Source organism: Nymphaea colorata, chromosome 13, assembly GCF_008831285.2.
Source record: "Nymphaea colorata isolate Beijing-Zhang1983 chromosome 13, ASM883128v2, whole genome shotgun sequence".
Taxonomy (NCBI): domain Eukaryota; kingdom Viridiplantae; phylum Streptophyta; class Magnoliopsida; order Nymphaeales; family Nymphaeaceae; genus Nymphaea; species Nymphaea colorata.
Window position 1 is genome coordinate 8,439,780 of NC_045150.1, and position 13,494 is coordinate 8,453,273.

The 13,494-nt window shown below is 39.6% G+C and overlaps 3 protein-coding genes across 3 annotated transcripts; 2 read left to right on the forward strand and 1 right to left on the reverse strand.

Moving 5' to 3' along the window:
- The first annotated feature begins 1,927 nt into the window (after positions 1-1,927).
- On the forward strand, positions 1,928-5,303 carry LOC116266618 (SAP-like protein BP-73). The gene is made up of 3 exons (XM_031647901.2): positions 1,928-2,087; positions 4,094-4,447; positions 4,836-5,303. Exons 1-3 carry the CDS (start codon positions 2,012-2,014, stop codon positions 5,183-5,185), a joined length of 780 nt encoding a protein of 259 aa, XP_031503761.1. The 5' UTR covers positions 1,928-2,011; the 3' UTR covers positions 5,186-5,303.
- Positions 5,304-6,688: 1,385 nt separating this feature from the next.
- LOC116266547 (60S ribosomal protein L11-like) lies at positions 6,689-9,444 on the forward strand. The gene is made up of 5 exons (XM_031647792.2): positions 6,689-6,832; positions 6,969-7,076; positions 7,532-7,574; positions 7,652-7,847; positions 8,995-9,444. Exons 1-5 carry the CDS (start codon positions 6,830-6,832, stop codon positions 9,194-9,196), a joined length of 552 nt encoding a protein of 183 aa, XP_031503652.1. The 5' UTR covers positions 6,689-6,829; the 3' UTR covers positions 9,197-9,444.
- A 1,909-nt stretch (positions 9,445-11,353) lies between these two features.
- On the reverse strand, positions 11,354-12,421 carry LOC116267044 (enoyl-CoA delta isomerase 2, peroxisomal-like). The gene has a single exon (XM_031648592.2). It carries the CDS (start codon positions 12,210-12,212, stop codon positions 11,496-11,498), a length of 717 nt encoding a protein of 238 aa, XP_031504452.1. The 5' UTR covers positions 12,213-12,421; the 3' UTR covers positions 11,354-11,495.
- Positions 12,422-13,494: the final 1,073 nt, after the last annotated feature.

Sequence of the window (13,494 nt, forward strand, 5' to 3'; positions counted from 1 at the left end):
GTGACGGTTGCTTACGATCTATGAAACAGAGCGCTGCCATTTAAAACTTTGAATTGAATCACTAGTGCCTCTTAATGAGAAATTTTTAACTGGTGCTTATGGTTTGGATATTGGTGTCATGTTGGTTTTCTCACCAGTTCGATCTCATTCTTCCACACGTGTTGGCCGATACGAGTATTTTTTCTTTTGTATTTGAAAAAAAATAACTGAGTGTGATGTGTCGTTTTTTATTAAACTTCCTAATACTTATAAGGCTTTTTATTGTCAATTGTTCAAAAGAGTATAATAATAACAATAATTGCCGATTCACAACAAGTTCAGTCGAATCACTAAAATAATCAGCCGATTCATGGCTTCATTATATTCAAAATCTATTTTTTACAACGTTGGTGTAAATTTGTTTGGCGCTTTAGTTTTATTTTATTCAAATTCTTTGGCAAGAACATTTTACCACCTCTTCAAATTCAAGTAGGTCCATATTATTATAGTCTCGTGACTAAAAAATTAAATCCAATATCCAACTTAAATGTTTACATAAACCAAGGGTAAGCTCTAGGTTAGCTTGTTTTAACTGAATCTTTAGTGAAACCTACTTAATTTGTTAAATATTCTAAGAATTCAAACAAATGTGTATCTCTCTCTCCTAATCAAATAAGATTAAACATTAAGCTAATGGATGATTAAGCAGTAATTTTTGTCCGTAGTTACCAAAAACATTTTAATTATTTTTTTTTACAAGTTAGAGTTATTTTTTATATAATGATCTATATTTTTATTGCAATGATTTTTTTTCAGTCATTTTATTTCTTTTTTCACCCTAAGATCAATATTTTTGTCTATGGTCCATGCCTATTGTTTACATATTATAGATCAAAAGTACTTCAAAATGAAGACGTGTTTCTAGCGGGCTACTATATAATTTTCAATTTTTACGGGGGTTAAATCAAAATTCTTGTAAATTTTATACTATAACTTTTTATTTTTTTCAAATATAACCGCCATGTGCCGTTCCTTTTAAGTTTAAGTTTAATTTTGGAGATGGGCTTCGGCCTCTTTGAGATGTAGCTCCTCTGATTTCACAAAAAATTGCTGCTGGTGCATTTGAGTGCTTTGACTATCCCTTCTAAATTATACCCTTCGTTCAAAATAGTGTTTGGCAGCCTCTGTAAATGGAAGTGGAATCGGAGGCTGACGTATGATTTTGAGAGAAAACCAATGTTTGTTAGACTTCAAATTTAGGGTTAAATAGCAAAATTTAGAAACATGATTTGAAAATTTTTTCCCTTTGAAGAACTTAGAACAAGCTCAAGCTAAAGAACTTAGAACAAGCTCGGGCTTGGCTAGTCAAGATTGAAGCTTTGTTGCTAAGCTCCCGCTCAAGTAGATGTGCCTATGAAAGAAGGCTACGTGTTCTTGAGGTGGTTGATGCAAACAGTTTGAAGTGAAGGTTGGTATGCAGGTAGTTTCAATTTCAAATGCAAGCAATATCAACTTCTTGCGTTGTAAAAGAAGTTAAATGATACATAAAGTTAAAATGAAGCGAGGCCGAACATGTTTCTGAGTCGGTTGATGCAGCAAACAGTTTGAACAATTTTAAATGCAAGTAATATCAATTTCTTGTGCTGTAAAACGAAGCCGAATTATCCACAAGTTAAAATGTAGTGGGACCGAACATGTTTTTGAGGTGGTTGATGCAAATAATTTGAAATGACGGTTGATAGTGGTCAGCCTCAAATTCAATTTCGAATGGAAGCAGTAACATTTTCATTGTGCTACTGCTGTAAAAGAAAGTCCAGTGACACGCATGTTAAAATGTAGGAGGTGAAATGAGAGCTTCAACTCTGTGCACCCGGCCGCGGATCCTCATTTACCGGAAAAAGAAGGCGACACGTTAGTCCATTTTGGGACACACAATACGTGGGACCATTTTGCACCATACATAGGCAGAACCGCTATATCTGGAACCTTCTTGGAAGGCGGTCTGATCTTCCATCTGGGGGCTCTCAAGAAGATGAACGGTCATTCCATTCCCTTCCCCGCCACCACCTCCGTTTCCTTCACCAGAAGATGCGGTGTTTCTGAGAAAGGTAGTTTCCAAGACCATGCTTGTTCGCATTCCGCGTCTTGGGTGTCTTGTTGGAAGTTGTGAACAGTTTTGTGCTGTGATTTCATTATGTGGGTTTTGCTTCAATCTTCACATTGAGGTGAAGAACGAGAAGTATTATGTGTAATCTTTAGAGGGTTTTTCTTGGTTTCTGTCTTCCACAGCTTGATGCTTTCCTTGTTGTCCTGCACTCGTTAAGGAAGAGATATTTCTAGCCGTGAAGTAAGTCAGAAAATGATACGGTTCCTCTGGTGGTTTCCCATCCGGTGCTCCTTTTAGCTGGCTATTATGTGCTAACTGAAGCTCCTTACTGATAGATGGTTTTAAAAAATGAATTTCTAACTTACAGCAACATATTGAAGTTCATATAGAAATGGACCAGAAGGTTCCCTTATTTGCACAATGTACAACATTCACCTCAGAGGGAAACCCCTGATTGGATTTAGAGCACAGAGAAAAACTTTAATCCTTATTGTAACTGATACAGAGGAACGACTAGTATTTGATAGTTGAAACGTGAACGAAAAATGGAACACATACACTCAGCAGTCTCGAGATAATCAATTTTATGGCATCCCTTGACGGTGGAGAACTGACTTGGTCTCAAACCCACGGTTTCTGCCTTCATAGAACAGAGCGGGAGATGAATCCAGCATACGTAAAATCATAAAGGAAAATCACGATCTTAACCAGGGCAAAAACTAAAGGAAGTTTGAAGGGTAACTAACTTGAGGTGAACTGACCCTCTTGGAGACTTTAAAGTTTTAAACCTTTACTCCAATTGAAAGTGATGCAATGAGAATTTCATTGACTAATAGTTCGAGGTGAAAAGGCCTAGAAGGATGAAGCCAGTGAGACAAGGGCTATGACTGTACCTTGGTTTGGTGTGTTGCAACCTGAACGGTGCATAAGGTGTCTAATAAGACTATTTTGGAGTTCATTTTCCTTTTCCTTTTTTAGCTTCTGAAAGCTTATTGCTGGACAGAGTTGCTGTCATCGAAGCCATCTTATCTTCTTTCTAGCATCAGCAATATTAGACAATTGCTAGACTCTTGAAAGCCACCAAATTCCTGGGAGTGAACTTAAAGCCGGTGGTTCCTCCTTGTGTTCTTAAAGTTGGTTTCTTTGAGCTCTACGTATGCCTTCTAATCCAGTAAAACTGGTTAACCTGGGAACGGTACATTAAGAGCCTTACTTCAGGCCGTCTGTGTATAGATTTTCGCTGCCTTTGGCATGCCCTGCTGTCTGTCAAGGCATAACTGATTATGGCGAACCCATCTACTCCATTAACTTCTCACTCTAGGTTTGTTAAAAAAGACATTTTGTTAATAATTGTAGAAAATGTTTTAGTGCCTGTATTTTATCTAAGTAGGGTGTAATTTCTTGGTATGGCCAACTCTCTGATTTTACCAACCCTCTACAGTGCATGTTTATCTTGGAATGTAGCATATGTATCTGAGTAGATTGTGGGGGCAGTAGCTTTGCCTTTAACGTGTACTGGAAATGATTTCGCCTTGAACAACTAAAGCTGAAGCAGTTGACAAACAACATGAAATCTTTTCATTTTACAAATTCAGCTGCGAGATTAATCCCTATATGGTAGCTTAAGTGCAGTGAATGAACATGTTTGCACTTCGTCATGGTTTTATTACATTGTGCTGCTTTTGTATGACAAGATTTTCAATTTTTTTCAGACTTATTTTTGTCTGAAATATCAACAGATTGAATTGGCAATCTTTTGCAATGTTTGTGTGTTGGTTCTTTAAGGCAGATGGTTCTGAATAAATTCTTTATACCATCATAACTGCGTATTTTCCTTATTTGTGAGGATGGATCTTGTGTTGGATTCCTGGGTTGTGGCTTAGGTTTTTCTCCCTATCTTGGTCTCCACAAATGAAACAAATTTTCTGGATGTCTATACTACTTTGTTTTTGGTTGTCAATTGGCAACTAAAAAGACATTTTTGATGCAGCTTATTGAACTTGGCAGAGATTGCAGATGGGAATCTTTCCTTCAGCCCACTGAGGGACCAAATTCAGTTATCTGTCTCGAGTATAAAATCTGAAGGAAGCAGAAGGGGTTATCCTCGTCGCCGAAATCCAGCTTCTGATGCTAATACAGAGGACAATGATCAGAGGATCCAACATGATTCTGATGGTGAGGTAGCAGATTCATCTAATCAGAAGGAGATCATTGCCTTGTTCAGGCGGATTCAGTCATCAATTTCTAAAGGTGCATCTGTCAGTACTCCAAAGAGCAAGTCTAGTGCTTCGAGATCACAAGAGTCAGCTGATGCAGTACTGGAAGTACTTCGCCAATACCCTGCAACAAAGCCTGGAAGAGGTAACTAATAGGATGAAAATATTCCATCTCCACTTCCCATGTACATCTTCTTTCAAAAAAGAAAAAAAAGAAAGAAAAGAAACATCCAAGGGAGGGATCAAATACTATAGTATATCAATCTTCTGTAGTATCGACCCCATGGCTGTTAATTCTCGAATGTGTTACTTTTGCATTTATTGCTGTTTTTACAATCTATGGTTGGATGCCTGCTGCTAATGTTTGACCGGTCTAATTAGCTATTGGCTATTTCACAATTGCGATAACTTTTGGCTCTGGTTGTGCATTTCAATACTTGCATATGTGCATCCGTTGGCTTAGATTTGGAGATAAGGTTTCACAATTGTATTTATGGGTCTTTGATGTTTCTCGCTTGGTGGTTTGGTTCAAGGTGCCAGCCAAGGTAGTGGGAAAGTGCTGAATGACAAAAGATCTCCAAGGAGCCAACGGCAAAACAAAGATAAGGAGGCAGAGGATGATTTTTCTAATCAATGGGATTTCAGGTTAAGTAGGCCAGCTTCTAATTTCATTAAGAAGTCGCCTATTCCTTCGCTGAAACCTAATAAAGAAGTTGAAAATGTTCTGGATGCGACTGAAGCAAAAGGTGATGCTGAAGAGTTGCAGAAAATTGATGAGATGAAACTTGCAGAACTAAAAGAGCTTGCAAAGTCTAAAGGAGTTAAAGGATACTCCAAGTTGAAGAAGTCAGAACTGGTGGAGCTGTTAAAGAACTCAATTTGATCGTAGTTAGTTCCTTTTAATGCTAATTTGCTGTATAATGCGACTTGCAGAACCTGTGGAGAAATTTGTATTACCAGTAGCATTTAAATGGTACGCGAGAAAATTTACTGGCCGTTTACTCTCTTTTGTGTGTGTGTGTGTTACTGTACTCAATGACAGGCGACGAAAATTTACTTGGCCAACTATCTTAGGTAGTATATTGATGGGATCGATTTTATTTCTTTATGCATGCCTTTGCCTACATGGGTTGCAAGTAAAATGCAATAGGCCAGTTCTGGAAGAGTTAAATGTATGAGAGACTAGATCCAAAGGGTTTAGCGTAGTGGGCAGGCCATGGCTGTCATCTACAATTACGTTGTACCCAAGATGTTCTTCTGCTACTCCCAGCACTCTACTGTTTGCTCTGATTCCTCCTGTGAACTTGCTCGGAGAGCCTCTGCGGCGTACCAAAATATGCAGAAAATGCGCAGAACCGACACATTTTTTGTTCCTTTTGCAGCCGTCTGTGCTCAAGTTTTCTGCAGTCTGATTTGTGTACATGAGCAGAGGTGAAAGTAGGCCATGGGGTTCGGCCAGGTTAAGAGATGTGGCCATGCTTGGCCGCAAAACCTGGATCCTGCCATCCATATCTTCTTCACAAGGATACACTGTTTTTCTTTATTCTTCACTTCCTCAGTATGGTGTTTGTTGCTGATTTGAATTTTGAAGCCTCCCAATGATTTAAGAATATTGATAAAACAAAATTTAATGTATGGGTTGCGAATTTAAAACAAAGACCTAGACAGGCAAGTTTGCATGATGCCTCTCAGTTGAGGGAGGCCGATAAGTGCATACCCACCTCCAAGCTGTGCATCCTTTGCTACAGAGACGAAGCGTGAAGCCATTGGAAGACTTTCTTGAAGAACAAGGAGAAGGGATTTGGTGGATCCGTCTTACGATGCAGTTAATCAAGTCATCGGATGGCGAAAACACGCAGATAGATGGGAAATTCCTAGTAAGGAACTCCAAGCTTTACAAGAGAAGACTGTTCACCATCTGTGGTGGTGTTGCAAGAAACAATGACGTGAAAATTCTAGACTCATAATGAATCAAAACATGATACGTTAAAAACTTATGATTTTATACGTGACTCAAAGCATGATTTTGACAAAAGAACAGTGTTGAATCTGTATACATACAATCAAATCACGTCTTATATGTATTTTTTTGCACGATTATTGCTGAATCCAAACCGTTTACTATTAGCCATATATGTCTTTCGGAAATCTATCTGAATTGAAAATCTGCTAGATGTAAATGAAAACTCTGGAATTGAATTTGTTAACCAGACCTGGTTTTCCTTAGGCAGACTCGGGGCTGATTGGAATCATTGGATGGCTAAGAGTTTATTGTTCGTGTTCGATACAACAAAATCAGGTCCGTTATTGATACGGAACGGAAATGGTAGGAAAGTTGTGGTTATGAAATGTAAGGGTATTTAAGTAAATATACTTATTGCGCCAAAACCCTAGAAGTTATTATGCTTCGACGGTCACCTCCCGCCCTCCGACTAGAGAGAGAGAGAGCGCGCGGCCTCATCGTCATCCTTAGTTTCACCGGCAAGGCAGCGTCGTCGTCGTCGGAGAAAGAAAGAGAGGGCCGAAGATGGTACGGTTTCTCTGCTCCTCTCTGTCCCGCTTGTTCTGAATCTTGTCCTTAGTGTTCTTTTCCTCTCCATCTGTTTCATTTTTGCCGCTTTTTTCTTATTCTCTGCTGTTTGTTTTTTTCCTTGTTGTGGGGGTAGGGGTCGGAGAAGAAACTGTCTAATCCGATGAGGGAGATCAAGGTGCAGAAGCTCGTTCTTAACATCTCCGTCGGTGAGAGTGGAGACAGATTGACTCGTGCCGCGAAGGTTAACCTCTATCTCTCTTTCTCTTGCGATTGAATAATCGCGTCATCTTTTTTTTTTTTTGGTGATTTCATACTGCTGTTCGAACTGATTCTATCTATCATTATAGGAGAGAATAGGTTAGTCCTTACGCTGTTATTAGGGGGAAAATGTCGGTTCATTTCTTTTCATCTGCAATTTCATTGTGCTCCTTGCCGTGCCGCATTGGTCTTCTCTGTCTTTTGTTTGTTTTCGTTTTTTTTGTTATATCGTATGGGTCTTCGTTCGCTTAATTTTCACTTTAATCCCATAATCTGAGCGACGATACTTGAATTCAGTATCTAAATAGTTGAAATATGTGCAAGGTATTTCCTTTCAATGAGGGATTTTGAATCTTGAAAGATCTTGTTAATGTGGTGGGCAAGAGGCATATTTTTTCGGATTTGGCTTGTTTTGCTGAGTTCTGCTTTGCTGGATAGGTCTTGGAGCAATTGAGTGGACAAACCCCAGTTTACTCCAAAGGTTAGATCCAGAAACTTTTTGTTGCTTCTGTGCATTTCGAAATACAGTACATTGAATTGCGTTTTTCTATGTTGCAGCTAGATATACTGTTAGGTCTTTCGGGATCAGGCGTAATGAAAAGATCGCTTGCTATGTCACCGTTAGGGGGGAGAAGGCGATGCAGCTATTGGAAAGTGGACTGAAGGTAAAGGAATACGAGTTGTTGAGGAGGAACTTCAGTGATTCTGGATGCTTTGGATTTGGAATCCAAGAGCATATCGATCTTGGTATCAAGTAAGGTTTCTCAAACTTCTCTGTGTGACTTTCTTTGACTGGGTTATTGTTTGTAATTCACAACGTAATAAGTTCTCCAAAAAAAATTTCATGCAATGGTCATTAAATTTAATGTATAGAACTGTAAGCCTCTGGTTTTCAATCTGTTGTTGTAACCAGATATAATGTAAATTGTAAACAATGAATATGTGGAGCTGGCTTTAGCTTGCGCCTCTGCAATTGTTTTGTTTTAGAATTCAAAAATTGTTTAATTTTTTAAAGTGTTTGGTCTTGTGGACTCAGAAGATCTGCCAATCTTATATATAGGTAAATTTCTTGTTTCATGGAATTGGGTTACCCATCATCATTCTCAATGTGCCCATTAGTGGATGTGTTCAGTTGTGTTTGAGGTCCCTGACTCTATCCTGCTTCAGCAGGAGTGTGGGATGCAGTACACTGGTCATTCCTTCATCCTCCATAGCAGTTATGATTTTTGGCAGATCTTCCTTGCCTTGATAGGTTTACATTTGATGTTCTAACTTATGAATGATAGTTATAATTTTGGCCTGTAAGATCTATCTATTGTACGTATCCCCAGCATAGTGACTACATGTCTAATGTGACGAAAAGAAAAGTTCACACAGTAAGTCTTTTTCCTGTCGGGATACAGAATTTCGTGACAATGAAAAAATTGCAACTGATGTCATTTTCATTATTAGTTACTCATCATTGTGGATGAGAGCTAGACACCAAGTCACCCATTCAAAAGACCTGTTATATTTGACATGTCAACCGAGACAAGTGAAGATCATTACATCCCAAGACTCTGCTTGATGGCAGACAGTTATGTTTTCACTGTTCTGGCGTCCATAAAAATTATGCTTACAGTAAACACTGAGGTCAATGGATACTATTGGGTAGGAATTTGCAAATTTTATTGTCAAATGCTTCCTCAGATATAAAGGCATGATAACTGCAGTGGGGCTCAAAATTTAACCTGGACTGTGGTAACGGTTGAACCTTTAATTAGCTTGAAAAATTAAACCTTTCTGGTTACATAAGTCTCTCCTTTTCATCGTTATTAGTTGTTAAGTACCATATTGTGTTTTGTCCTGTAATTTTATGTATGGTCTCTCTCTTATACGTGTAATTGCTTCTGTTTTGTAAGGTATGATCCCTCAACTGGTATTTATGGTATGGACTTCTATGTTGTTTTGGAGCGTGCTGGATACCGAGTGAGTCGCCGGCGCCGATGCAAATCATGTGTAGGCCTTCACCACAGGGTGACAAAGGAGGATGCCATGAAGTGGTTCCAAGTTAAATACGAGGGTGTTATCCTTAACAAGGCTCAAACAACTGCTGCTTCCTAGTTATGCTTTGTTTTTGTTGGTTTTGGATTCAGTTTTGTTTCCATTGAGTTTCTATCTACGGATAGAGAAGGACTTAATGCATTGTGCCAAAGAACAGTTTCATGTTGAATTAGGGCGTACATTTTGTTCTCGGTTGGTATTTTCAGGTGGTGGTGGCACTTTGTTATTGCCAACATGTTTTCTCTTGAGTCGTTTAGGTTCTTCTGTTTTATTTTCTGATTAGCTTATGGATACGTTCATTATCTCTACCTATTCACATTGATGGAATTAGTATTTCCCTAACGATTATGGATGCCCACACGCTTCGCTTCTCCCATGATTGTGCCTGCCATGCTTGTATTCACCGATACGAGAATGACTGCATCTTGGAAGTGTAGGCAGATGTCTTTTTATCATGTTTTGTCTCTATTGTTCTCCGGAGCTCACCAGCTTCGCTATTTCTTGAATCCTGCTTTTCTTGGGACCTTTGCTTCATAAGCAGTTGAAGGTTCTTTTAGACAAAATGAAGGGAAGCAGGCCTTCCCCTTTTTATTATCGCCAAGTTGCTCCCATGAAGTTTGTGGAGAGGTGGGGAGGTCTCAGTCTTATCAGTCCTTGCGTTTCTAGCATCTGCTACAATGTAAATTCGCTCGAACCAGTGAGATCGGCTTGCCTTGATCTATTCATCTCTGCTCCTCGGTAACACGGACATGCAACTTCGGTGTGCCTAGTTTTTGGACATGATTCCGTCAGTCTTGGGCGCTAAATAGTTGGATGTGGTTTTTATTGAATATGATCGATTGGTTTTCAGCAGCTTGTAGGCATAAGTTTTTTTTGGGGGACCGAACTTGTGCAGCGTTTTGGACGAGTCTACATTTCTATTCCTCTTTGGGACTATAACCCGTCGACTTGCTTGTGCATCGTTCTCACATTTGTGGGGAAGCAGAAAAGTAATTGCCACACTATGTTTTCACATCGTTCTCACATCGAAGGAGGGTTCTTAGCTTCTAGATGAATCGAATCGAGTTCTGCTTTGGATCAAGTTTCAGTAGGGGCTCAAACTATGTTTTCAAAAGTTTTAATAGGAGATACAGTTTTTAGAAGTTTTTTTCTATAGGTTAAGTAAACATTTTTTACAATTACATTTTTTTTTTGAAAATTTGAAGGGGGATAAATAATTTTTTTAATTACATTTTTTTTAGAGAATTTGAGGGAACCATGGTCCTTATCTCAGCCCATACATGTAATTATAGTCACAAATATCGTTCTCACTTTTTAACGAACGACGAGGTTTCTTTCGGTACAATATGGGAAGCTTAAAAAAAACAGGAAAAAAAGTGGTAAATTTTTAAAAGATTAAAAAAAATATTAAAAATAAAAGAAATGAATAACTAATATGACTTAACGTCAAAAAATAAGTACATAAGTAACAAATAAAAATTAGAAAATGCCAACAATCAGTTTGACATTAAAAAAGTATGAAAACAAGGGGAAAAAGGGGACAACAGGTTGAAAATGGGAAAAAATGTTCTGACTCCTCTACTGTCATTTAAAATGCATTTTTTTTTCATTTTTTGACGTTTACAAAAAAGGTTTTTTTGCCATTTTAACGGGCGACTTATTTTTCACATTTTAACATTTAATGCGTTATTTTTTTTAAAAAAATACACAATTTCTCTTACTAAAATATATTTATTACCCAAAAGGATAATTGCACAAAATATAAAGTTCGAGTAGTCGTTAGCTGTTTATTTGATGTTCACATATTCAAATTCAATCAGGTACAAATATAAACAATAAAAAAATCTAAACCTTATGTGAATCCAAATGTTTATAATCTGAATCCGATTGTTAAAGTCACAACCAAATCTAAAACTGACTTTGAAACCAAATAAGGACCACATTATTATATGCTAAATCCGGCTTTGAGAAATATTAGATATAGGATATTGATTTAAAATAAAATCTCATCAAATAATCTAAATTTGAATCCAATCCTATTCGATGTCATTTATTAAATTTGAACTGGCATGCTAAGAGCTTTAAATGATTCACGGCAGCTGTTCAATGAGTAATTATTTTATTTATAATGCAGTTGGGTGCCTGAGTATCAATGCACTAGTTCAAAGGTACGCGGGATTAGATTATATGCCGCATTGCTGTCATCCGTCAAGAATATATCGTCTCAACCAATCCAAAATGTATTTGTATTTTGGTAGTCGTCTTGCACAACAAACAAATACAGTGCACATGTTGGACCCAACGAACACACAGCTTCGGTAATGTACCTGAAAACGACTCACGGCTGCGCACCAATCGGTCAAAGCTTGGAGGCTACTTTCGTCCCAGATCCGTTGACCAGACCTAGGGCTGCGGCGATCTCCGGGAATGCGGCCTTCCGGATAGACGAGTAGACGTTGCCGTCCCAATTGCGCCCGGCGAGGTCCTCCGCGAGCCGGACGGCTTCCGCCACCGTCTCCCCAGCATCCGACGCGATCATGTGGACAATCCCAGCGTCCGCGGCCTCTGAGGCCGTGAACTTCCGGGCCCTAAGCACGACGTCCCTCAGCGCCGCCGGCGACGGCACCTTCGCCCTGATGAGCGCCATCATGAAGTCCTCGAAGGGCAGCCCCAGGTCGAGCTCGCTCATGTAGAGGAACCCGCGGTCCCTCCTCATGACAATGTAGTCGTGGGCGAGGACCAGCATGAATCCGGCCGCCGCGGCGTGGCCGGTGACGGCTGCGATGGTCGGGATCGGGAGCGAGACGAGAGAGGAGACAAGTGTGCGGAATTTGTCACTCATGAGGTGCATGCGAGGCATGAAGGGGCCGGACTTGGCCCACTCGAGATCGAAGCCGTAGCTGAAGAACTTGCCCGTGCCGGCGACGACGAGGGCCGCCGTCCCGGAGGACGACTCCGCGCGGATCCGGTCGAGGGCGGAGTTGAGAGAGTCCAGGACGCCCGGGCTCAGTCGGTGATCGGCGTCGCCGCCGAGAGTGAGGAGCCACACTCGCCCGCGCTTCTCCAGCGTACACATCTTCTTCCCTCTCTCGCTCTCTCTCTCTGGGTGGAATTCTGGGGAAAAGAGGCGAAGTAGGGGGCGCCGGCGGCGAACGATGGTGGCGTAAGCAGTTTGTCCCTCCAGGTGGGCCCCACATATTAATGCGGTCAGGTCGGGGTGAGTCCTCTCAGTCTCGAGGAGAATGGCAGACGGAGCTGCAAAACGAACCGCATCGTTCGGACTCGAGTCGCTTCAACTTCGTCTCGTCTCATATCTGAAGCAGCCAGCAGGCCAGGCCGGGTCAATGAAGAGGCTATTTTGGAACATAATACTCGAAGCTAATAGTTTGGACTGATTATCATGATCCATAATTGAATCCAAAGTTTCATAAGCTAAACTTTGTTTTTCTTTTTCTTTTCTCGCGGGTTTGGATCCGACCGTGTCAAACACTACTTTTTGGTGCATGGCTCCTCCCACATCATATATTCGCAGTCCAGCAAAGGACAAGAGCATCATAAAAAACAAGCCCAAAGAACCACCTTTGGACCATCTACTTATGGGCAAATTTGCTTTCAACTTTCCTTTATAAAATTCCATATTCTCAATGTAACTAACGAACACGAAGAACTAGAATCAAAGTCCTGGTATTTGTTATTTAGGTGGATTGATGTACACCCGTCAACTAGAATGTCACACAATTACTATTTGTATTTTAGAGGACTAGTACCATAAAAATGAAAACGATAACCACACTCTCATTAGCCTTATCAGCTACGTTAGGCCCCTCGGGCCATAATTACCACTTTATTTTTTATGTTTTCATGAGTAACTGCTTAAAATTTGAGAAAAAAATGTAAATAACTGCTTAAGTTTACTAAATGATGCATAAACATGGGCTTCGTCAACAAAAGAACAGGCAGACATGGTTAATAACGCCACTTCATTCGTAATCGAAGGTACGTTAAGTAAAAAGGTTCTTTACAGTTTGCATATTTTTGTTGGTGTCTCGATAATTTCTTTCCTTGGATGTGATTCTATAGACAAAATGCAAGGGAGAAAGAAAGAGGGAGATCTAAAATTAAGGAGAAATTGATTTTAAAATGCAGTTTGCGAAATTTCTCTTTTTAAAATACATTATGTTTTAAAATTGAAGGCAAAACGGTTTTTAAAGTGCATTTTAATGTTTTCCATTTATGAAGATTGTGTCTAAAATTGGTATTATAGAATTACCTAGCTATACATAATTCTACAAATATTAAATATTTTTTTTTAGTAATTTTAAAAGGGCATCGCCCATACTCGTGACATTCAGCCAGAT

Coding starts and splice junctions, on each gene's coding strand:
- LOC116266618 (XM_031647901.2), top strand. CDS start 2,012: ATGAACGGTCATTCCATTCCCTTCCCCGCCACCACCTCCGTTTCCTTC. Junction 2,088..4,093: donor ATGCGGTGTTTCTGAGAAAG/GTAGTTTCCAAG, acceptor TGAACTTGGCAG/AGATTGCAGATGGGAATCTT. Junction 4,448..4,835: donor TGCAACAAAGCCTGGAAGAG/GTAACTAATAGG, acceptor GTTTGGTTCAAG/GTGCCAGCCAAGGTAGTGGG.
- LOC116266547 (XM_031647792.2), top strand. Junction 7,077..7,531: donor GATTGACTCGTGCCGCGAAG/GTTAACCTCTAT, acceptor TTTGCTGGATAG/GTCTTGGAGCAATTGAGTGG. Junction 7,575..7,651: donor AACCCCAGTTTACTCCAAAG/GTTAGATCCAGA, acceptor TCTATGTTGCAG/CTAGATATACTGTTAGGTCT.
- LOC116267044 (XM_031648592.2), bottom strand. CDS start 12,212: ATGTGTACGCTGGAGAAGCGCGGGCGAGTGTGGCTCCTCACTCTCGGC.